Source organism: Silurus aristotelis, assembly GCF_946808225.1.
Source record: "Silurus aristotelis genome assembly, chromosome: 29".
Taxonomy (NCBI): Eukaryota; Metazoa; Chordata; class Actinopteri; order Siluriformes; family Siluridae; genus Silurus; species Silurus aristotelis.
This window is the reverse complement of record NC_139602.1, coordinates 4,386,562-4,409,751: the sequence shown is the minus strand read 5'-3', so window position 1 is coordinate 4,409,751 and position 23,190 is coordinate 4,386,562. Positions and strand designations below refer to the sequence as shown.

At 37.9% G+C, this 23,190-nt stretch overlaps 2 protein-coding genes across 14 annotated transcripts in view; one reads left to right on the top strand and one right to left on the bottom strand.

Annotated features, from left to right (window-relative positions):
- LOC310722588 (uncharacterized protein) overlaps positions 1-23,190 on the bottom strand; it is a 478,020-nt gene that overhangs the window by 257,589 nt on the left and 197,241 nt on the right. The window lies entirely within an intron of this gene.
- The window catches only part of sash1a (SAM and SH3 domain containing 1a), a 316,459-nt gene that overhangs the window by 262,274 nt on the left and 30,995 nt on the right, over positions 1-23,190 (top strand). For all 13 annotated transcript variants that reach the window (XR_014532387.1, XM_083534940.1, XM_083534935.1 and 10 more), the window contains exons 2-5: positions 4,319-4,447; positions 16,658-16,702; positions 18,003-18,052; positions 22,527-22,564. Coding sequence is in view for 12 of the 13 variants with exons in the window: in XM_083534940.1 (XP_083391066.1) it covers positions 4,319-4,447; positions 16,658-16,702; positions 18,003-18,052; positions 22,527-22,564 (262 nt within the window). In the remaining variant the exon portion in view is untranslated. The remainder of the gene's footprint in view (positions 1-4,318; positions 4,448-16,657; positions 16,703-18,002; positions 18,053-22,526; positions 22,565-23,190) is intronic.

The following is a 23,190-nucleotide window of genomic DNA, read 5'->3' as shown; positions in this document are numbered from 1 at the left end:
CCTCCCCCCTGTCAATCATTTTATAAACACTCATCAGTAGTTCCTGGTAGGTGGAGCTTAATAAATGTGGGCAGTGCTCATACAACTGTTGAAGTCAGTGTTTGAAGTCGATGTTGATTTGTGCTAATAAGAAAAAAATATCGACGTTTAAATGGGAAAAGAATCCATTATATGTTTATTAAATTTTTTTCCTGCCCATTTGCTCTGTCAGGAGTTCCTTTTAGCCTTACAAGGTTTGTGCATGTCCTCACTGTGCTGCCTTTGTCTGTCCCTGCCGGGCTTCTGCTCTGTCCTTCCAGCTAAATCCTGGTTTGAGCCTCCTGCCCAGGTCAGGGGAATGTTTTGAAAGAATCAGTGCACAGTTTCTGACTTACAGCGAAACATCATCTGCTCAAAAACCCCCTCGGGTTTGGATGCGCAGTGTGTTTATTTTGCTTGCCTTCATATAAGAAAGAGAAGAAAGGTTCTTGTATATCAGAACAGGAGTTGTTTTACTCATGGAGCTCTGAGAGTGTTTTGTTCTCTGGTGATTGATGACTTCACTATAGCTTGGAGTAGATTTTGATTAGATTCTCATGTAAATGGAATTTCTGAAACCCTGCTATCATATTAATGCTGAATATTTGCTGAGTCTTTGAACTGCTCGTTTTGTGTGTGTGTGTGTGTGTGTGTGTGTGTTTTTGCGCAAGCATATTGGAATGTAGGCCTTGGAATGTGTGTGCACAGTGTGCTCCACTGGGAATCTCAATCATCTGGAGCAATGTTCATGGAGAATTGGAGTGTGGGATGGGAATCAGTGGACTTGTGAGAACTGAAACTTAATGTTGATTTGGTGATGACTTGCTTATTTTCTAAAACAGGTTCAGAAGATTCTTGTTCTCAGCGTCCTCAAGTCCTCAGGCTTTTGTATTATGATGCTGGGTTCGAACGTCAAGGCTGAAAAATAGAAACGAAACTCCAAACCGAACAAAAGGAATGACGTAGAAACAACAACAGGTGCGCTTCCAGCAAATGCATTTCCTCAGAGGAGAATTTAAATTCAGCTCCAATACATTTGGGAAAACTGGAAAAATTCCCACATTGTACCTCACAATCGTTGTAATTTTTCCACGATGATCAATTTCCATATCGCAGCATGAAGTTTCATCACTGTGCTTAGTAGCAGTGTAACGGCACACAAGATTTACAGTTTGCAAGAAATGCAAAACATAAAATTGCTTATTGTTTTTTTTTTTTTTATTGACGCAGTTAATTATTAAGATTTGTGAACAAGCAGTTAAAATTTTCAAAACTATTTTAAATAAAATGCTTGGTAAACATACCTCTGCTTGGTTAAATAATATATTAAATAATGTTATATTTTATAAAAAAAATTAAAGAAATATATAAAAATGAAATAGAATAAATCAAATTAATGCTATAAATGTTTTTATTATATTGATTAAACTGAGCAATCGATTAAACTGGCTCGCATATATATATTAAACTTGATATGCAGAATTGTCAGGATTTTCCACTTTTAAAATAAATTCTTAAAGCTGGGCATAAAACGCTAAAAGATCCATATCATCAGACTCGTAAAAACTAAAATGGCGGCGATTTCGGGCAAGCACACAACAAAGCTGTGCAACGCACTACAAATGTTTTTCGCCACACTGGGAAATCGTATTTCCGGTGACACTTTGCTAACTCTAGTTTTTTAGCATTGTTTTATATGTTTTCGCGTTTTATGATAATAATAATAATTTAAAGTGACTGCGCTCAAAGTGCAGTTCCTGAAAGAACTTAGATTATAACTATGTTCCACATGTAGAAAGGATTGCACTCGTTACACATGAACAAGAAACCGAAAGCCCTGTACTGAAACGGTTCGGGACGAACACGTGTACTGTTTCACCCCTAGTGCTCAGTTAAGCGTTTATAATTCCTGTTCTGAATGTGGTACAGGGAGACAATACTGCAACGATTCGAGGGTTATTGCTCCAGACCTCTGCCTCCCGTCTGTAAAACTGTAAATCTGTAAAGAGTTCAGGATACATGCTTTGCGCCGGGGTGTGTGAGGCCCTCGGTTTCCTACCTCATACTCACACATACAATGACAGGATGTGTGTGTTTGGCTCAGCCATTGCCGGCCAGGAAGGAGGCATTTCTGCTCGACTACTGAGACGAAGTGCTTTAAAGGGTAACGAGCAGGAGGTCTGAGCCAGCTCGGGGAAAGATCTCCATGTTCTGTACATTCAATTATGTGTTTTACTTCACACAACATTTATTAATCTGATTTCAAACATCTGACATCAAAGGCATTTCAGTTTTTTTTCAGTATGAGGTCTGAGTCACGGGTAATGGTGTTTTATACACACACACACACACACACACACACACACACACACACACATACAGATAGACGTACATACTCAGCTACTGGTTGAGGTCATAGGCAGGCAGCACCACAGATGAATGTATGTGCTCACACACCCAGACAGATGTAGGGGTCAAGAAAGGTCATTTTGTGTGTATGTGTGTGTGTGTGTGTGTGTCTGTGTCTGCTTTTGAATTTGTAAATGAATCTGGCTTTGTGGAGCAGAGAATGCCACTCCCTGTTCATGACTCAAACACTGCCTTCATCCCAGCGATTTAATGAAAACCACACTGAGAGCGAATAATCAGTGACGGAGTCGTATCATTTCACGTGAAGGCATGAGTACAGTGAGCTACAGCTGCTTTCATTTGTGAACAAATAAAAAAGAGGGAATTTTCAACAACTGGTGTGTAATTATGAATTATAGGCAATGTTTCATTATTAATTAATAGCCAGTGTGTAATTATTAATTATAGCCAGTGTGTAATTATTAATTGATAATTAATTAATAATTAGTGTGTAATTATTAATTATAGCCAGTGTGTAATTATTAATTATAGGCAGTGTGTAATTATAATTAATAGCCAGTGTGTAATTATTAATTGATAGGCAGTGTGTCATTATTAATTATAGGCAGTGTGTCATTATAATTAATAGCCAGTGTGTAATTATTAATTGATAGGCAGTGTGTCATTATTAATTATAGGCAGTGTGTCATTATAATTAATAGCCAGTGTGTAATTATTAATTGATAGCCAGTGTGTAATTATTAATTGATAGCCAGTGTGTAATTATTAATTATAGCCAGTGTGTAATTATTAATTGATAGCCAGTGTGTAATTATTAATTATAGGCAGTGTGTAATTATTAATTATAGGCAGTGTGTAATTATTAATTGATAGCCAGTGTGTAATTATTAATTATAGCCAGTGTGTAATTATTAATTGATAGCCAGTGTGTAATTATTAATTATAGCCAGTGTGTAATTATTAATTGATAGCCAGTGTATAATTATTAATTATAGGCAGTGTTTAATTATAATTAATAGCCAGTGTGTAATTATTAATTGATAGGCAGTGTGTCATTATTAATTATAGGCAGTGTTTAATTATAATTAATAGCCAGTGTGTAATTATTAATTGATAGGCAGTGTCATTATTAATTATAGGCAGTGTTTAATTATAATTCATAGCCAGTGTGCAATTATTAATTATAGCCAGTGTGTAATTATTAATTGATAGCCAGTGTGTAATTATTAATTGATAGCCAGTGTGTAATTATTAATTATAGGCAGTGTGTAATTATAATTAATAGCCAGTGTGTAATTATTAATTGATAGCCAGTGTGTAATTATTAATTGATAGGCAGTGTGTCATTATTAATTATAGGCAGTGTGTAATTATAATTAATAGCCAGTGTGCAATTATTAATTATAGCCAGTGTGCAATTATTAATTATAGGCAGTGTGTAATTATTAATTAATAGCCAGTGTGTAATTATTAATTATAGGCAGTGTGTAATTATAATTAATAGCCAGTGTGCAATTATTAATTATAGCCAGTGTGTAATTATTAATTAATAGCCAGTGTGTAATTATTAATTAATAGCCAGTGTGTAATTATTAATTAATAGCCAGTTTGTAATTATTAATTTATAGCCAGTGTGTAATTATAATTTATAGTCAGTGTGTAATTATTAATTGATAGCCAGTGTGTAATTATGTTGATAATAATCAGAATTATGAACAGTGTGTGAGATGACTGTGTAGCGAGGTGTGTGAAACTGTGGCATTTCCCATAATCCATACTTCACACTGCCTATGACACACTTCTGCATTATTTCTAACGTATATAACTTTCTATATTATATGAATTTATGCTGATTATTGGCTTCATCTAATCAGTGTTCTCCCTGCCTCTTTGTGTGTGTGTGTGTGTGTGGGTGTGTGTGTATAAGCAGGATGGCTCTCTGGGTAATATCGATGATCTAGCGCAGGAATACTCGGAATATTACAACACGTGCTTCAGTGACGTCACCGAGCGCATGGAGGAGTTACGCAGGCGTCGCATCTCGCAGGAACTCGAAATGGTGAGTTTGTTTTTCAGTAGTCACTGTCAGAGCAGTGAGGAATCCCAAATGCTGGGGTGCTTAATAAGGTACATCCAGTGCATCAGCCATGAGGGTCTGAAGAGTAGAGTGAATCCATTAACCCAATCCAATGCACAGCGTACACTTTATACTATTGATAAGTGTGAGCTGTGCTTTTCTGCATCACTGATGAGACAGCGTTTTGGTTCATTCAGGTTTATATGCTGTGCTAAATTGTGGCTTAATGTGTTAAAATGCTGTAAAGCAGATCAAGACTGTTATTCACGTGGTCCATTCAATGTTCCCACACTTCACTTTATTTGTAATTGTATAGAGCTTTTAACAGTGGACATTTTTTCAAAGCACCTTCACAGAGATAAAAAGATTATAACCTGCAACCTGTAGTCCTGAGCCATTGTAGCAGACTAGCCATTGTACTGGTCGTCTAGACGTCAGAATTTGGCTGTTGTCAAACTCGCTCAAATCCTTACGCTCGCCCATTTTTCCTGCTTGTAACACGTCAACTTTGAGGACAAAATGTTAACTTACTGCATCATATATCCTACCTAATAACAGGGGCCAGGATGAAGAGATAATCAGTGTTATTCACTTCACCACTCATTATGTTATAATGCCATAATGTTATGCCTGATCGGTGTACATTCCCTATTAGGGCTGAAACGATTCCTTGAGTAACTCGAATACAAAAATATTGGGGCAGATGATTTGCCTTGATGCTTTGTTTATTCCATTTAACTACACAAAGAGCATTGTGTTTCCCCACGGACTGACGCACCACCTGCTAAACTCTGGGGTCTCATTTATAAATGTGGCACAAAACGGGACCAAATGCATACGCAGGAGTTTTCTTTCTTGTGTGCACTATTATGTAATACAGATACACAAAAATGTTCTCCAGTGTTCAGGTTGCAAGATCAAAACCAATATATACATTTGAATTATTATATATACATTCACCATTTGCTAACTTGTAAACCCTAATTGTTACAAACACCTGCTCATCCATGCAGGTAATCAATTAGTCAATCATGTGACAGCAGCACAGGGCATAAAAAGCTGCAGGTGCAGGCTACAGGCTTTAGTTAATATTCACATGAAACATAAGAATGGAGAACAATGTGATCTTTAACAGTGGTGTGGTTGTTGGTGCCAGATGGTCGGGTTCGAGTATTTCAGTAACCGCCGGTCTCCTGGGATTTTCACACGCAGCAGTCTCAGGTTTACGTAGAATGCTGCAAAAGCAGCAAGAGAGTGGCAGTTCTGTGGATGGCAATGGCTTGTAAATTGCCCTTTACAACCACGATGAGCAGAAACGCATCTAAGAGCAGACCGTAAGAATAGAACAGCAGAAGAAAACGTCAAGTCCCACGTGTGTGAGCCAAGAGCAAGAATCTGCACAAACTCAGTAAAACTGGACAGATGAAGACTGGAAAAATATTTCTCTAGTCTGAAGGATGTCATTTTTTTGGAATGACTTGCAGATGGTAGAGTTTGGCATCAACAGCTGTCTTCTCAAACCTGCTTTGTGTCAACAGGGTGGTGGTATAATGGTGTAGGGAATGTTTTCTTGACACACACTACTATTCTTGGCTTTTTAACTCCAGGCATGTGTTAAATTAAAGTTCACTTTGTTAGTATGGTGTTCCTGTTAAAATGCCCATTGACTGTGTATGTAATTTATGCACATACTACATTTTTTATGGTTCTAATGATGAATAATTTTATTATATATGTATATATTACCATTGCCTGGCATCCTAATTGCTCTTTTGACCAGAGACCAGGTTTGATCCACGAAAGCATAGCTTCACAAATCTGACTGGAAACCGCATGGAAACTGGGAACTGGAAACTTTCTTGCAGTCAATACAGACCTATTTATTTATTTTCACCAAATGTCCTCTGCAGCCCTATAATAACATGTCAGAGATATTCTCTGCAAAAACATCGAGTTTTGAGCACATTTCTAGCTGCCTCGTTCTCTTTTCCCTGTCTGTTTGGTTTGCTCAAAGGGTTTCTCTCCATGAGGAGAAGATCTCCAGCGGGGCTTCACTCGGCTTGTGTTGCCTTACTGTTTGTTAAGACACTGTGTCCGTTTCTCTCTTAAAACACCTGTTTCCTCCACCCCTGAAAAACAGGAGTTTCCTGGGATTTTTTGACACAATGGCAAGAACATGAAATGAGAATGAGAGAAACCAAAACAGAACTTTCACTTCTTTTTTAAGAGAAGTCCCGAGTCCCTCATAAAAACCAAAAAAAAAAAAAAAAACCCATTGTCGTTGGAAACCCGAATGAGGGTTGTATGATGTCCATGTTAATTCAGAATTGGTAGTAATCCGTCTCAGGTGATCTAAAGACAAGTGAATGGTATTAAATACAGGTGTAAACAGGGTTAAATACGTGTTCTCGGACTCACTCACGCAACGATGAAAGCATCCAGAGCTGGTTTGAGTATTTAAGTAACTACTGATCTGGAATTTTCATACACAACTGTATGTAGAGTTGAGACAGATTTTTATAAATAATCACTCTTTGAAACCGTGTTGAGCAGAAAAGTATCACATCGAATACACATCACTTTACAAATTACAGTGAATTTATGTGTGATACTACAGCTACAGAAATCCACATCGGATTTTGTCTCGATCTCAAGGTTTTCAAGTTTTAAAAATGTATCTACATTTTAGGCTTTAAAACGTCTTAAGTTCGCTCTTCTAGATCTTAAGTCATTTTCTTGGTGTTGCAGTTGGTCTTTTGTTAGACCAAATATAATTCACTGTATTCCGACTACAAATGAGACCAACATGCAACAGCCAATCAGCTTTCTGTTATTGATGCCAATTTTTCTTGGATTGAAACACAGACGTAAACAGTTTTTATTTTTCAGCTATGGCGAAGAAGCAGTTTAGCGTTAATTTAGTTAGTTTAGTCGTTAACGACGTATTTGTGTGTAGTTTTGATGTTGTGATATAGGTTTTACATTTCATTCTTAATGGATAAAATTGATCTGTTCAAGACAGGAATATCAGGCTACAGACCACTGAACTGCGGGAATATAATATCACCTGATCTAACGAGTTCAGATCCACAGATCCACCCATCCAGGCGCTTGCGTCAGGATCAGCAGCTTAATTCATGGGCTCATTGGACCTCTAAATAGCAACCTATTGCCTTTTTAAATTTTTTTTTTAGCACCAGTGCTGTAGCATTTTTTATTTTATTTTGTATAATTTTTTAAAATATACTATTTATCAAAAGAAAAAAAAAATCTCTATCAGATGCATGTCAGACATTATATAACACTATACACTAATCCAGCGATCCCCAGGGGACCACTGTTCCAAAATACATCTACTGTATACACACGTGTGTGTACACATCAGTATATCCTCATCAGAAATATCAATAGAAGTAAGACCGGGGAAAATGAGAAAAATTGTTCCAGTGTATCATTTACAAATGCTGTTATTTTCTGAAAAGATTTGTTTTTATTTCTGCAGCTGTGTATCTCCTCACTTATTAGTAATTTCTTGTATTTTCCCCACTGTTGAAATACAACCACAAATTCTGAGTGGATTCTGTGTTGGAGACACAGAGATGTATCGAGTGTAAACAGCTATCTATAATAAACCTCTGCTTTGTTAGCGTCGACAATACGGAGGTTTTTTCCCATCATGCTTTTGTTATTGACTCGTGATTGCGCTTTGATCTTCAGATGCTATTTCTGTTGTTCATGCTGACTCATTAAGAAACGCTTCCCATTTAATAACGGAACGTTTAAGAAGAAATAATTCCCCATAGCATTAGATATGATAACTGTGCGGTTTCAGGGTTGGATTTTTTCCCAGGGTTTTTAACGACTGTAAAGAACTCTGTAAAGGTTATACAGAGATGTTGCACCCAAAGGAATTGTTTTTTTTGTTTGTTTGTATTTTTCTTCAGACCGAGATTAGGCCTGATTATAGAATAAAAGAGAATATTAAAGCACATTGTAGCTTCAGGCATTAGCTTTAAGAGAATGGCTGTTTCTTTAGAATTTGTCAAGCTCAGTGCACATTGTTTAGCTTTGCACCTCATCATTGCAGATATTCTTATTGCTTCGCTTATTTTTGAGGTTATTATTAAAACCAGTTTATATTTGACTTCATGTAGTCTTGACATCTAATGGCATTTATAAGTACACTAAGGAAAGGAACAGAAAAATGGTGCTTCGGTGCTGGTGGCTGCCAGCCAGTCTTCCTCTCAGCTCCCTGTAGACCAATAGCAGGTGATTATCTCAGTGCTGATTGGCTGTGTAAATGCCAAGTTAATGGGCTGATATTTGTCTCTAAGACATGACTTTTCCATGACCTTTCGAAAACTCCTCACATCTGCATCTCCAGAAGGTGATCTCTTTTCTTATGTTACGTTTTTTTTTTTCTACTTTAACCGTTCCCATATTCGTAAAAACCTCCAGGAAACTAACCTCAGCCCATGAGGCATGTAAAACCCAGAGCTTCACAGTTGGGGAGAGCGAAGGGTAAAGGTTATTCCACTATAACTGAAGACAACGATAAATCCCATCAGCACAGTGTCAAGGAAGACAGGGTCTATTCAATCTGTAACTTAACACAGAGCTTGGAGTATAAGATCCTCTCACACAATGTCTTCATTATGGAGTGTGTGCAAAGTGCAGGATGAAGGCTGAACGCTAGAATTCCTGCATTGCATGTGGACAGTGTAGGGGGAAAAGTCCAAATGTAAATGTTCACACCACTCGTCTGCTTTCGCTTCTCCATTCAGGCTTTCTATTTTTGCCATTTCTATTTTTTCCTGTTCAGAAACTCAAATATGTCTTCTGAAGCCCGAGTTCAATAAGTGACATCAAATCAAAATGGCTGCCAATAGAAATGACAGGAAACTCTGTAGCACATTTACCTTCAAATAACTTTTGACATTTTGTACAGCGACTTACATTTTATACAACTGAGCAGCGTTGCACGTTGCTCATGGGCCGAGCCGTGGAGCTTTGCGGGTGCTGGGATTTGATATCACGACCTTTCGATCTAAACAACTTAACCACTGAGCAACCACTTCCCCTAATACACCGTATTTTTTCAGTCAACATGTTTTAGTCAACATGTATATTAGCACTGATTATCACTGAGGAATATTTATTCCTTTCTCATCACTCAGCAGGCTAACCTGACCGAAAAATTACTTCCAACGCCTGAGTGTAACCGAGTGTAACATTATCTCTCAAACACATGTCCCGACATCACGCCTGTCGCCCTGTAAACCCACATCCCCTATTAATCTCCAAATCTTCTCTCTCGTTATCGCTGACTGTCTGTAGATCAAATCATCCGTCTTCTAGTAACGGCCTAAAATCTAATTCTGAAAAATCTTTTAGCCAAAAACATGGCTGAAGATTGTTTATTATATGTGTAAGATTGACTACAGCATAATGGTGTTGCAGTCACTTTGGACAGCTAGAAGTATGACTGTAGAAAACATTAGTTTTACCGATTAATCTGCATAGATTGTTGATTGCTGGAACTTTCAGCTATCAGGCAAAAATCCTTAAAAGGAGAAAATCCTGACAATTCCACAAATCGAGGGAGAGAATGAATGAAGGAAGAAAGAATGAAGACATTTGTTAAAGTATGTGGAAATAAGTAGAACAGTACAGCATGTATTTAGAAAATGTAATGTAAAATGTAAAACACACACATGAACACACATTCACATCTGTATTACACAAATGTGGTCTAACAAGTGCGAACTGTTAAATGATTTTTTTTTCCATCATATGATCATTTAATCATATGATAGTGTGTTGCATTAATTTGATTTCTTTTATTAGATTTCTTTTAATATTCGAAAATATTTTATGTATGATTAAAGAACTTAAAAAGAACATCTTATTCATTTTCATCTTATTCATCTCATTCATCTTATTCATCACCACATTATCTGTGTAAAGCTGTTTTGAGACAATGTTCATTGTTAGAAGCACAATAGAAATCAAAATAAATTGAATTGAATTAAACCAAGCAGACGTTTTATTTAAAATTGTTTAAAAAAATGTAAACATTTTCATAAATGTTAATAATAATGATAAACTGCGTGAATAAAAACCCACAAGCATTTGTGTACCTTAACGACCCGTGAATTTTGTGTACCGTTACACCGCTAATAATTAATATATTCATATTTATCTTATTTGGCACATTTTCATGATTCACTACTGTTTATTTACTTTTTATCTTTGTAATGAAGTTCAGTAACATTTTTCATAGAGTGTTATTATTATTATTATTATCATTATTATTAATAATTTTTTATCCGTTTTTAAAAACTATTGTTTGATTAATTGGTTATCGGTAAAATCCAAAAGTCCTTCAGTCGACCTCTAATTGAATGCAACTTTCACTAAGTGGCACCTCAGAACCAGAACATACCTGTCCATCAGGTTTCTAAGTCTAATTGTAGAACGTTTAATGATTTCATGTGCAACAATGTTAATCGCGTTGGCCAGCCCTGTTTTGAGGTTCACCGTTGTCAAAAATGTTGTCATTACCTGCTTCTCAAATCATAAACACTGATTATTAATTAAAAAATGATTGAGTAATGTGGAAAATCCTGAAGTTTGAATGGCATGTGAGAGGTTTTCATAATGTAAAGACGCACTGTAATAGGAAAACCGGTTCACTCCAAACTGAGTGTTGTGATTTGAGACACTGTGTCACATGGTGCAATTCTGTCCACATGCTCCACACAAACGATCGTGTGTCAGACATCTAGCACATGCATACATGTAGTTAAAAGCCAGTATAACAACCTTAAGGGGTGTGTGTGTGTGTGTGTGTGTGTGTGTGTGTGTGTGTGTGTGTGTGTGTGTGTGTGTGTGTGCGTGTGTGTGCTGCAGAAAGACATGTGGAAACAGTCCCTGTTATCTGCCCCAAGTCACTGCTCCAGCAGTAATGATCCATAAGCCGAGCCGTTTAGTTTAACCTGTTTCTCTTTAATCATTTTTTATGTTTGGTGAGAAACGGGGGTCAGGAGAATGAGGCATTCTGGGAGAATTTCAGACATAATCTGGCTTCTACGCCTTCCTTCACTGAGAGAGTGGTGTCTCTATCTCTCTGACACACTTCTTTTGTTCTTCCTCCCTGTCTCTTTGCCCACCAGGCGGTGTATTTCAGGTTCAGACATGTAGTGTTTTGTGTTGTGTTTCCTGACCCGGGCCAGATCAAGTTCACCTGTAGAAAAGGTTATAATGATATGGAAACACACCAGGTACGTGTGAGGGAATGGTGTGTATCAGGGTGGGGTTCAACTCCTTATTGACTTACGTATGGCATGTAGCCATAATCAGTGTTTACGGCTTGAATCAGGTGCTTACTGAACCAGTCAAACAGGAAAAAGAACATTTTTGATTTTCAAAATGTCTTTTTGTGCAAAGTAAAGTATGTTTTAAGGACTTCTGGGGAAAAAAATTAAATGAAATCTATAAAGAAAGGCGTTTGAGCCCTTTAACCTCCCTGATGGAACACTGCTTCATCTCTGTGTAATAAAACACTCACCGAGGTCACACACCGGAACGAGCACATCAGCTGACCACATGTATAGATATGTATGTGGTAATTCCATTACCAAGCTTACCGAACAGGTGGTGCTGAAAGAATGTCAACGCACCATCACCATTCAACAGTCTTCTGAAAGCCAGCAACAGCACCGGTCTGTTTTATTCAGTTGTCCTCTGAAATCAGAGCTGATGTCATTCTAATGCTTCAGGGAACCAAACACAAGGCAGCTAGCTAACTTCTAAAGGTACTTTTAAAGGTAAAAGTGCTACCTCAGGAAATATTTATAAATGGCGCTGCCACTTTTATTGGATTTCACTTGCAAACTCATGAGGTCACGTATATTTTCTGTAGAATATATTTTTCCAGAATATAGAGCTCTGTGCAGCACGGCAAAACAGACTGCACGTGGCGTCAGTGATTCGCCTCTAGAGGCCGCTTTTGTAATTACAGCGGATCGGAAGCCGGAAAATCGGTATGAATTTTTGCAAAGAGTTCCTGCAATCAACTGTCGGTATACAAATACCACACAGACTCCCCAAATACTTACCTGATTGGACCTTAATGTGATGTGTTTGAGTGTTTGTGTTGGTGGTGTTAGGGTTGGCATGGCAACTGGGTGGTTGGGTGGGATTTAATGATATGCATTAGTGTTTAGGTAACGCTGGCTCTTCACCTCTTCCTGTTCCCCCACCTGTGGTTTCTACTGAGTCTCTATTAATCTGACCCTGACCACATCCACCCACAGCACCTCCTGCACTCTGAAGCGTCTCTGTGTCCCCGTGTCCTGTTTTTACAGATGGACACTGTGTGTGTTCTTGCGTCTTCTCCCAGTCTCACTTTCCCTCACTTCGCTTTCCGAAAGAACACACACACACACACACACACACAAACATAGACACACACACACACACACACACACACACACACACACACACACACACACACACACCATGTTAAATAGTGATTTGGCTCGCATTTTGTCCCCTTGTGTTTTTTTTATGATCGATGAAAACCTACGAACGAAGACATGTCCTTATAATTCATAGGTACTTTTATTGGCTTCTTAATTTGTCCCAGATGCACTCTGTGTGTGTGTGTGTGTGTGTGTGTGTGTGTGTGTTTGCCTGATGAAGTGATTATTCTTCTTTCGAGAATCAGAATTACCCCACAGGTTCGTGCTCCATTAATCCCCCCAGCGGCCAGCACTGGACACAAACACTCTGTGGTACTGCATAACTACATAAACAGTTTATTATGAAGTGTGTGTGTGTGTGTGTGTGTGTGTGTGTGCTCTTCTCCATTCTGTCTCCATGCCATCGAGTGCAGCAAGGAACAGAACATCTTTGTCCAATTTCTGTGTGTGTGTGTGTGTGTGTGTGTGTGTGTGTGTGTGTGTGTGTGTGTGTGTGTGTGTGTGTAAATTTGTGTTTTGGATGGCAGTGCCAACCCTGAATTATATAGATAGCCCTCTGTGTGTGTGTGTGTGTGTGTGTGTGTGTGTGTGTGTGTGTGTGTGTGTGTGTGTGTGTGTGTGTGTGTGTGTCGGTGCCAAGTGGCTGATGCTGGTGTGTGTGTGTGTGTGTGTGTGTGTGTGTGTGTGTGTAAATTTGTGTTTTGGATAGCAGTGCCAACCCTGAATTATATAGATAGCCCTCTGTGTGTGTGTGTGTGTGTGTGTGTGTGTGTCGGTGGCAAGTGGCTGATGCTGATATGTATGTGTGTGTGTGTGTGTGTGTGTGTGTGTGTGTGTGTGTGTGTGTGTGTATATGTCTGTGTGTATGTCTGTATGTCAGTGCAATGTGGCTGATGCTGATTTAGCAAACACACACACACACACACACACACACACACACACACACACACACACACACACACACACACACAATTATTTTGTTTTCTCAGAGGTTTGCAGCTTAAAGGAAAAGAGGTTTGATGCTGATAAACGAGAAACTTAACTGAAAATGAAAATGTAATGTACTGCTTTGAGGTTTTACACGAACTTGCGCACACACACACACACACACACTATACAGCAGGGTAGTTATTATGTAAAAGTGGAGTTTGTTAGTGTATATCTACTGTAAATGAGTTTATCCAGGTATCTGCACACATATTGACATTTTACATCAGTTTGTTTTAGGTTTTTATTTTATTATGTCTCTTTAACACACCACAAATAGACTTTCTGTGTCCTCAGACTTTGACCACTCATTATGCATGGGTTGGAGTGAAAGATCGCTACCCCAGCTACAGTCCGGCTATAATGCTATATTTAATGCTATGAAGCATTGAATTTTCTCTTCACTTAAACTAGGAGACACAGTTCTGTGTGTGATTTGAGACACAGCCCTAGATTGATAAAAAAAAACTGGAATATTCGTCCAGTTTTTGCTGTCAGTGTTGTAAAAAACACCTGATCATAAGATTGATATGTGCGTTTTCATGCTGGAACAGGTTTGAGTCTCCTAGTTCAAGTGAAGAGAAAATGTAATGCTTCAGGATTTAAAGACATATTTTACAATTGTGTGACTGCAACGTTTGTGGTAACAGTTTGTGAAAGAAACACAAATGGCTGGAGGAATTTTGTCCATATAGTGTGTTTAGAGGTCCTTGCAATTACCAGTACGATCTCCATTAACTTCAGTGGATTTAATTGAACATGACTGCTAAAAATAGTCTACATTTATTAAACATACACATTCAAAACATCATTATTGCTCTTGAATTATAATTTCAATGTAAAGTTTAAGTAAAATACTGTAAGAAGTTTTTCATGAGGCTATATATTCTGGGATGTGAATTTGAGAGGTGCTTAATATGTAATAAATGGTGCTTTAAAAAAGTCCTTGAAAGTCGGCATCTTCTCTTTGAAGGTCCGATATCATCATGAAGTGGCACACAACCTCGGATAGGTAGAGAAAGAGAAGCAGTGGATAATTATCTTTCTAGATTTCTTCATGCTATATCCTAGCTGTTATAATGAACTCTGTTCTAGACCAAAAGCTACAATCAGGTTTTGAACATGTGCTTTCACATCCTCAGTGGAAAGTGTTCGCTGCTGCTGTGATCATAAAGACTGTCTTATTCCATCAGCACATTTTTACACTGGGACAGTATCTTTTTCCCTCTTCACCGTATACAGAAATGATTCATCATCACACAGAAGAGAATGGGATCCATTTTCAGTGGGGTTTCATCCTCATGATATATCAGGAGTTTTTTTCCTTCGAATGAATTATTTTGACCGTGGCAGAGGAAGAACCCAGAACGGAGCGTTCACAAGTTTCATCCAGTGTCTGATTTTTTTTGTCAAAAGTTCAGTGAGACAAGTTTGTGGCCAAAGAGTTTGTTACGGCAGCAAAAGGAAGAATAAAGCAGAGTTTATAGTGTGCGTGGAACAGAGAGAGCATAACCACAATGACAGAGAGATAATAAAACACATCTGTGGCCATTTTGAGGAAACACAGGACTGAAAAATAAACAAGAGCATAGTGCAGATGCATGTATACACACCCTGCCTCACACACACACACACACACACACACACACACACACACACACACACTCGAATGATTAAAGTGAATTCACAGGCAGCTCCAAGCACAAACATGGAGACATGTTCAGAGAGGTGGGAGACTTTAAATGATGTGTTTTGGTGTGGTGGATAAAAGACACTGTAGAAATCGTGAAGATGATAATGGTGGTAATGATGGTGACTAAGGAACATAACCTCAGTTTTTCTAAAGAAAGCTGAATGTGAAATATTCTTCTGTAGCTTTACTTTCTGTTAAAATACTTTTGTTGACATTCTGGTAGCTTCGCCTTTATTATTTGTAAGATCTTGCCATATCATACCTCAGGAATCACGCAGCTCTGCAAGTCTGTCAGGATTTTCCACGTCTTTCGATTGGGTGTGTGTGTGTGTGTGTGTGTGTGTGTGTGTGTGTGTGTGTGTGTGTGTGTGTGTGTGTTTGTAGTGTGTTAAGATATTGGTTGATTGTCAGAGGTGTAAAGAGTAGCTGAAAATCATGCTTGAGTAAAAGTATATATCTTACTGCAAAACTCACTCCATTATAAGTTACCAATATGACTCGAGTAAAAGTCTTTGACTATGATTCAAACAGTACTTGAGTTTTTGACTCATATTGAACGTTTTCTCAGAGATGCACAAATCCTCAACATCAAGACACGTGTTAATGAAAAGCTAAAAACAACTGATTTGTGAGGTTTTATTACCTACACTATAAATCAGATTTTACACCTGAACACTGCATTAACCAACACAACAGCCCCTTCATCACGACAGGATAAAAAATAATAATAATAACATAATCTTTCAATCTTCATTTATTTACAAATTAATTTAAAGTAACAATACAATTAGTTTTCAATGGACAAATAAAATGAAAGTTAATCATTTGAGATAAAATAAATCGTAATATTCAGAGCTCAAATACTTTACACCACTGTTGATTGTGTTGTGCATGTGTGTATGGGGGGGTCTATTTTTATCTAATCTTTCTCTCTCTCTCTCTCTCTCTCTCTCTCTCTCTCTCTCTCTCTCTCTCTCTCTCTCTCTCTCTCTCTCTCTCTCTCCTCTCTCTTTCTCTGTATTCCAGGACAAAGTAGACTCCAGCTCCCTCCAGCTGAACTCTGAGATTCAGGTGTGTGCACCTATAACTGATGTATAATGAAAACACAAGATATCTTGAAAAAGGGCACTGGAATATTTTACTGTACAGTTATTAGATAAAAAATATATTTATTCTAGACATTTTTTTCCAGTTGAAAATGTTTGTATACGCAGAAAATGTAGCATCTTTCTAAAACTAAATGCTGAATAAAATTCACACTTTTAGAGAAGCAGGACAGTTGTTGCCAAATTGCAGGAAGTCATTAAGGCATTCAGGAGGGATTTGAAGTTTCACCCAAGTTTTGGACGATGGATTCGTTCTCTAATGGAGATGAAGAAATGGGCAGCAGGTGGCATTTGTTGGTGCGGCCAATTCTGAAGTGAACTCCTGACCTGTGAATGTAATTGTACTGCTCTTGCACAGAATCAGGTCATGGTCCAGAAGCTGGCTGCCAAAATTTGGGTCAATGTATAAGGTTGTTGTTAAGACACAACCTCACTTCCTGTTTGCCAGCTTTGGCAAAAGATTCATTGGCACATTGTAGAGCAGACAGTTTGGAACATCATGATTCTTTTAGTACATTTTGGCCTGAAGATGACAGAAGACTAAAGAAATGTATTATTCATTTGACATAATTTGTAGGAGGAAAAGTGAAAAACTGATTTTGGTGGAGGAAAAACTAATTAGGAAATCACTGGCATTGATCAGTGAATTGAACTCATCCTCAGCATAGAGAATCCAGGGGTGTGTGGCTTTTAAACTTTCTTGGTTCAAAGTTTATACCATGGTTTAAAAGTTAGGACTATAAACATACTCCTAAATTAGACCCATATTTGACCCAGTGGTGGTGCTATTTTGTTGGCAACACTTGGCTCAAATTTGGGCAGAATTCTCCAATTTTCTCCAGTTTGGTCAGACTGTTCTCCAATTTTAATCAGAATGTTCTCTAATGTTCTTCAATTTGATCAGAACGTTCTCCTATATTCTCCAGTTTGGTCTGAATGTTCTCCAATGTCCTTCAATTGTTCATAATTTTTTCCAGTTTGGTCAGAATGTTCTTTAATGTTCTCCAGTTTGGTCAAAATGGTCTACAATGTTCACTAGTTTGGTCAGAATGATCTCCAATTTTCTCCAATTTGGTCAGAATGTTCCCCAATCAGCGTGCCTCCACAGTTAGTGTACCAAATTTGATAACTTTTTACCAGACAGTTTTGGGTGCTGTCATTGAGTATTGTAGCCAAAATAAGCAACCGAATAGAAAAGGTAGAATAACAATAGGGTGACTGTACACTTTCAGCATGACTAAATGCATTTCTATTTCTTTCCACAGGAGTCACTCAGTATCAGCAGTGAGGTGTCTACACCAGAAACGGAAAGAAAGTAAGTGCCATACTGTAATCACTTATGTAAGGATTATGAATTTGGCATAAATCATGATAGAGAAATAACCACCTCCTCTAGCAGCCATTTTAGCTTCTCCGCCCTCAACCAACACACAAACCCCACTGTGTGTGTGTTGCGCTAAAGTGCATGTTAAAACGTTCACATCCAGCATTGTGTGTGCTTCCAGGCTTCCTTCCTTCCTCCTATTGTTTTGAGATGTTTGAGATTAAGGTGCTGATTTGAGTGTGAGAGGAAGCGAGTGAGAGCGATGGGGAGACTTCTGCATGACTCAAATATGATGCAGAATGAGTACAGAACACAAGGAAATTAGTCAAACAGGCTAGAGAAAAGGTCACAATGACAAAATGATATATATAAAGTGCATAATGCTGACCTCATTCATGCTTTCACATCTGCTGTGTATCAGTACTTCAGCTAGTTCAATAACCCATTAACCATTTGTACTACTTACATGTGAGGTGTTTGTAAACGGATTTTTTTGCATGACGATGTGCTGCATACCGAGATCATACCTTCGAACGATCATACAGTCTGCACGTATTATAGCATGACATCAGGGATTTCACATCACAGACTCATGGCTTCTTCATAAAGAAATATTCTTGTGAAAGTTTGTGTGCATATGAGAATGGAGCATTTTCACTCTGTTTCTAATTGGGTTTGATATCTTGAGCAGCTAGAAAATGCATTAAAGAGATTATTCAGAGTAGAAAATGCTGGAAAAAATAGTGAACAGAAACCGGAAAATGTGTTTTCCAGCAACACAGCAACACAAACATCATCATTAAGTGGTAGAGTGAGCATCAGATTGTACTCTCTCTTTCTCTTGACAAAACGGCTGGAGAACTTGAATTTTCTTTGTGCATGTGACACAGAGGAAGCGCATCATGCAGAATTAGTTCAGTCTTTATTGAGATTAGGCCTGATGCAATAAAGCAACATTTCTCGAAAGATGTTTTGGAACGTTCTGGTTCATGATGTATTCTTCCTTTCACAACGTTTACAACTCCTACATGCGATCAGTTCCTCAGTACTTTTTAGAAAACGGTTGTATTTTTTTTGTCATTTACGTCAGCGCATTAAACATGTATGAAGACTATGAAAGAAGTAAAGCTTGGAAAGAAGTAGCAGAGCTGCTTGGTTTCCTACCTATTGTTTGCAGCTAGTACAGTTAGCTTCCCCTGCTAGTGTGCTAATAGCTGGTCTGTAATAAGTAAATCATATAATTTTCACATTTGTGAGTGTGTTGGATACATAAATGGTGTGTAAGTAGCTAAAAGGAGTTATGTAGGTATAGAGTGAACGCTAAAACACAAACCCTTTATCAAAATATTTTTTTTTAATACAGCAGGTTATCTGCATTTACAGGTTATTAGTTAGCAGCATGCTAATGGTATTTAAAGTAAAATTCTGCCCCTCTCCTGCTACTCTCTATCTCACAGTGGATTATTTCTAAATAATGAGATGAAATAATAATAATAATAATAATGATATGAAATGTCTTTTATTTCATATCTTCCCATGTATTATGTGAAAAAAATGCTTTGTATTTGGTCCGAGTGAGCTAATTATAGTGCTAATGCTATGTGTGTTTAAAAGCTCTCAGAGATTCCACAGACTTCCAGTCTGACAGAATGCGTGTTCTTCTTCACTTAGCAGTCAAGATTTAATCCTCATACACACATCAGTGCTGTAGTGCTGCTGATTGCAGTAAATGGACAAACTTTTTCACTTTGTCACTTGATTTTCAGGAATTCCTCCTTCTGCATTAACCCTGACCTCTACTGAATCCCATTCTCTCATCACTTCCCCTGGGCACTACTGCCTTTGCTGTGTGTGTGTGTGTGTGTGTGTGTGTGTGTGTGTGTGTGTGTGTGTGTGTGTGTGTGTGTGTGTGTGTGTGTGTGTGCGCGCACGTTCCGACCACTCATTTCGTCTCATGACGTGTAATGCTCTCTCATACAGGACACCAGGTGCGTTCTGGGATCTGACAAATCAACCAGGAAGTCAACCCACTTCCTGGAAATTTAGCCAGTTTTATAAATGAGCTTTTATATACTTTGCTTTATTAAGTGTGAGGGAAAAAAACATAATAATGCACTCATTGTCATGAACTTTAATTAGAAGGCTGTGGGGTGAGAGAAAGCTCTGCCCCCCTGCTGTAGTCTTCACTATTCAAGGTACCAACAAACGACCTGTTGATCAAATAGTGAATTGTAATCGACCAAAACATTTGCTTGAGTACTAAAGTGCGAGACCATATATATATATATATATATATATATATATATATATATATATATATATATATATATATATATATATATATATATATATATATATATGTATACACACACACACACACACACACACACACACACACACACACACACACACAGTAGAAACAATTCAAAAACAAAGCAAAATCATTATTTGCTGCTTCTCAAAGTGCTTGAACTTATTGCAACATAATTAAACATTATTGAATGTATTTTGTTATTACTGATATTCAGCATAAGAACCTGAAATCAGACTACAGATCGACTTAGTAAAAACACATATTTGCTTATATAACCACACTAGATAATGTTTGGAAAGACTGTTGTGTCTCAATACTGCAGACTCTGATTTGTCTTCAGGTTCTAAATAAATGTATTGACATTAAACAAGCATTTGAAATAAATAATATTAATAAAGTCTGAAGTGTGGTTATTGAGCATTTTTCACTGGGCGACTTTAAAACCAGTTATTACAGCTAAAATAAACCTCAAATGATAATTCTAATAGTAATTAATTTTGTAATTTATATTGACTTTAGTCACTAAGAAAAAAGATAAAAAAATTGTTAAACAAACAGAAGAATCTTATTCACTTTATTGTTTTTTATTCTTAAAATAAGATCAATAAGATTTTTATGGCTGGAATTTAGATCGTTAATCCTGACTAGATGATGAGTTTTTGCAGTGCAGATTTAAATCTACACACTGACAGGAAGGTTACACTCTTACATAGCAGTGAAAATGGTCACGATTCAAACCAAAGATTTTCGGGTTATGAAGGTTACTGCTGACGCTTAAGCTATTCAGGTCATTGCTTGCTAGCGCTACTGAGTCTAGTAAAGTCATCAGTAAGCGTGAGTAGGTTATCAGGCATCACTTTCACTGTCAACTCCTAACACACACAGTGTTCTTGGCTGTGAATGAAAGCGTAAATTGGGGCTGTGGCTCTGTGGATGGCTCAGTAAATACTAAAGCTGGTGAAAAGACCTTAATTTATTAAGCTGCTATTCATGAGAGGTCCTTTACATAGAAACAGCATGTCTACTGCCATGAGCTTGTTTTCTCTCTCTCTCTCTCTCTCTCTCTCTCTCTCTATCTCTGTGTGTGTGTGTGTGTTGGACGAATAGAGCAGAAAGCATAGTGATAAAGAGTGGGGCCTCATCGATTATCATATCATTATGTTGCCATGGCAACACTGCATTCATAAAAACAATTCAACTTTTTAACCTCCAGTTCAACCCAACACACACTAAGACACATTAATACCCCCCCCCCCATTCCAACATCCTCAACAGCCATTACAGCACGACCAGTTCCATCCGTTTGTTTACAGCTGTGTTTGTCTAAGTGATGTCTTCCTGTTTCTCATTAATATTCGTAGCATGTAAATATGCTCCCCAGCTTTAAAGAATTTATGAATCTCTGTCATCACTCAGAGTTTCACAGCTCAGCACGAGCCCTAAATGTTTACACAGGACCTTGCTAACACACACACACACACACACACACACACACACACACACACACACACACACACAATGGATGTAACAGCACATATGTAATAGGCTGCATTACTGCATAATTACTGCATTAATATAGAAGTTTTTTTTTAATTAGAATTAAGTTTTTTAATTAAGTACTTAATTAACGTATTATTAAAACCTTGCTTGCAACTTCATCAATGCCTGGTATATGTTTTTTGTCTCTAACACAAGAAGATATGTACAATAGACAGGCAGACAGACAGACACATAGATAGACACATAGATAGACACATAGATAGACACATAGATAGACACATAGATAGACACATAGATAGACACATAGATAGACACATAGATAGACACATAGATAGACACATAGATAGACACATAGATAGATGCAATAAACTCAGACACATCTGGTCTCTGCATTAACTTCCAAGTGCCTTCCGAACCTCAGGAGCCTGGGGCCTGGAGCCTGCATAGGTCTGCACTGCCCTCTAATGGTGCATTGTGCAACTGAACCCACACAATTGGAGAATTGCATTTGGATTTGTGTTTCTCTTTATTTTGATTGAATAATGAAGTTGTGATATTAAGAATGGTGGCCAGTACACATGAGTTAGTTTCGCACCTGATGTTCATCATGGGATTCTAAAAGTCACTTCTTCCTGTGATCTCTTTTTTCAGGCTCCCTTTGCACAAGTCCAACTCTGAAGATGGCTCAGGTGAGTTTCCTTAAAACCAAATAAAACAATGCCTGGGTTTGCTTTATTGCCAATTATTTTAAAGGATTTTCTGTTTTTGTCTCCTAAATGAATCTGCACAATTGTTTAAACCGCTGAAGAAACTTTTCATTGGCTGATTGACTGAATTAGTCTTGGTCAATTCCCACTTTACAGTCATTTTCCTTTGAGGCATGTAATGATGTCCAACTGCAGCTGTGGCTCATGCAGTGCCAGGGAGTCATGTAATACGCTCTGTCAAAATCCCTATCCACATACTTCTGTATGTTTAAAGCTCACACATGTCCATGATTAACTAGTGCTGCTGAGACTGGAGAGAGAGTATTCCACCACTCCATCTGTGAGAACAGGGCTGATTTAGCTTTTCTTTGAAGAACTACTAGGAAGAAGTTTGCTGTATTGAAAATATACTGATCTGGATGTTTTAGGACAGAATAGAGCACAGTGAAATTATTTATTTGCATACCCCGGTTTGCTTGAAAACTGTGATACGGCGCCCCCCGGAGCACAGAGGGTTAAGGGCCTTGCTCAAGGGCCCAAGAGTGGGGGCTTAAACCCCCGACCTACCGATCAGTAGCCCAGCACCTTAACCACTCAGCTTCCACTCC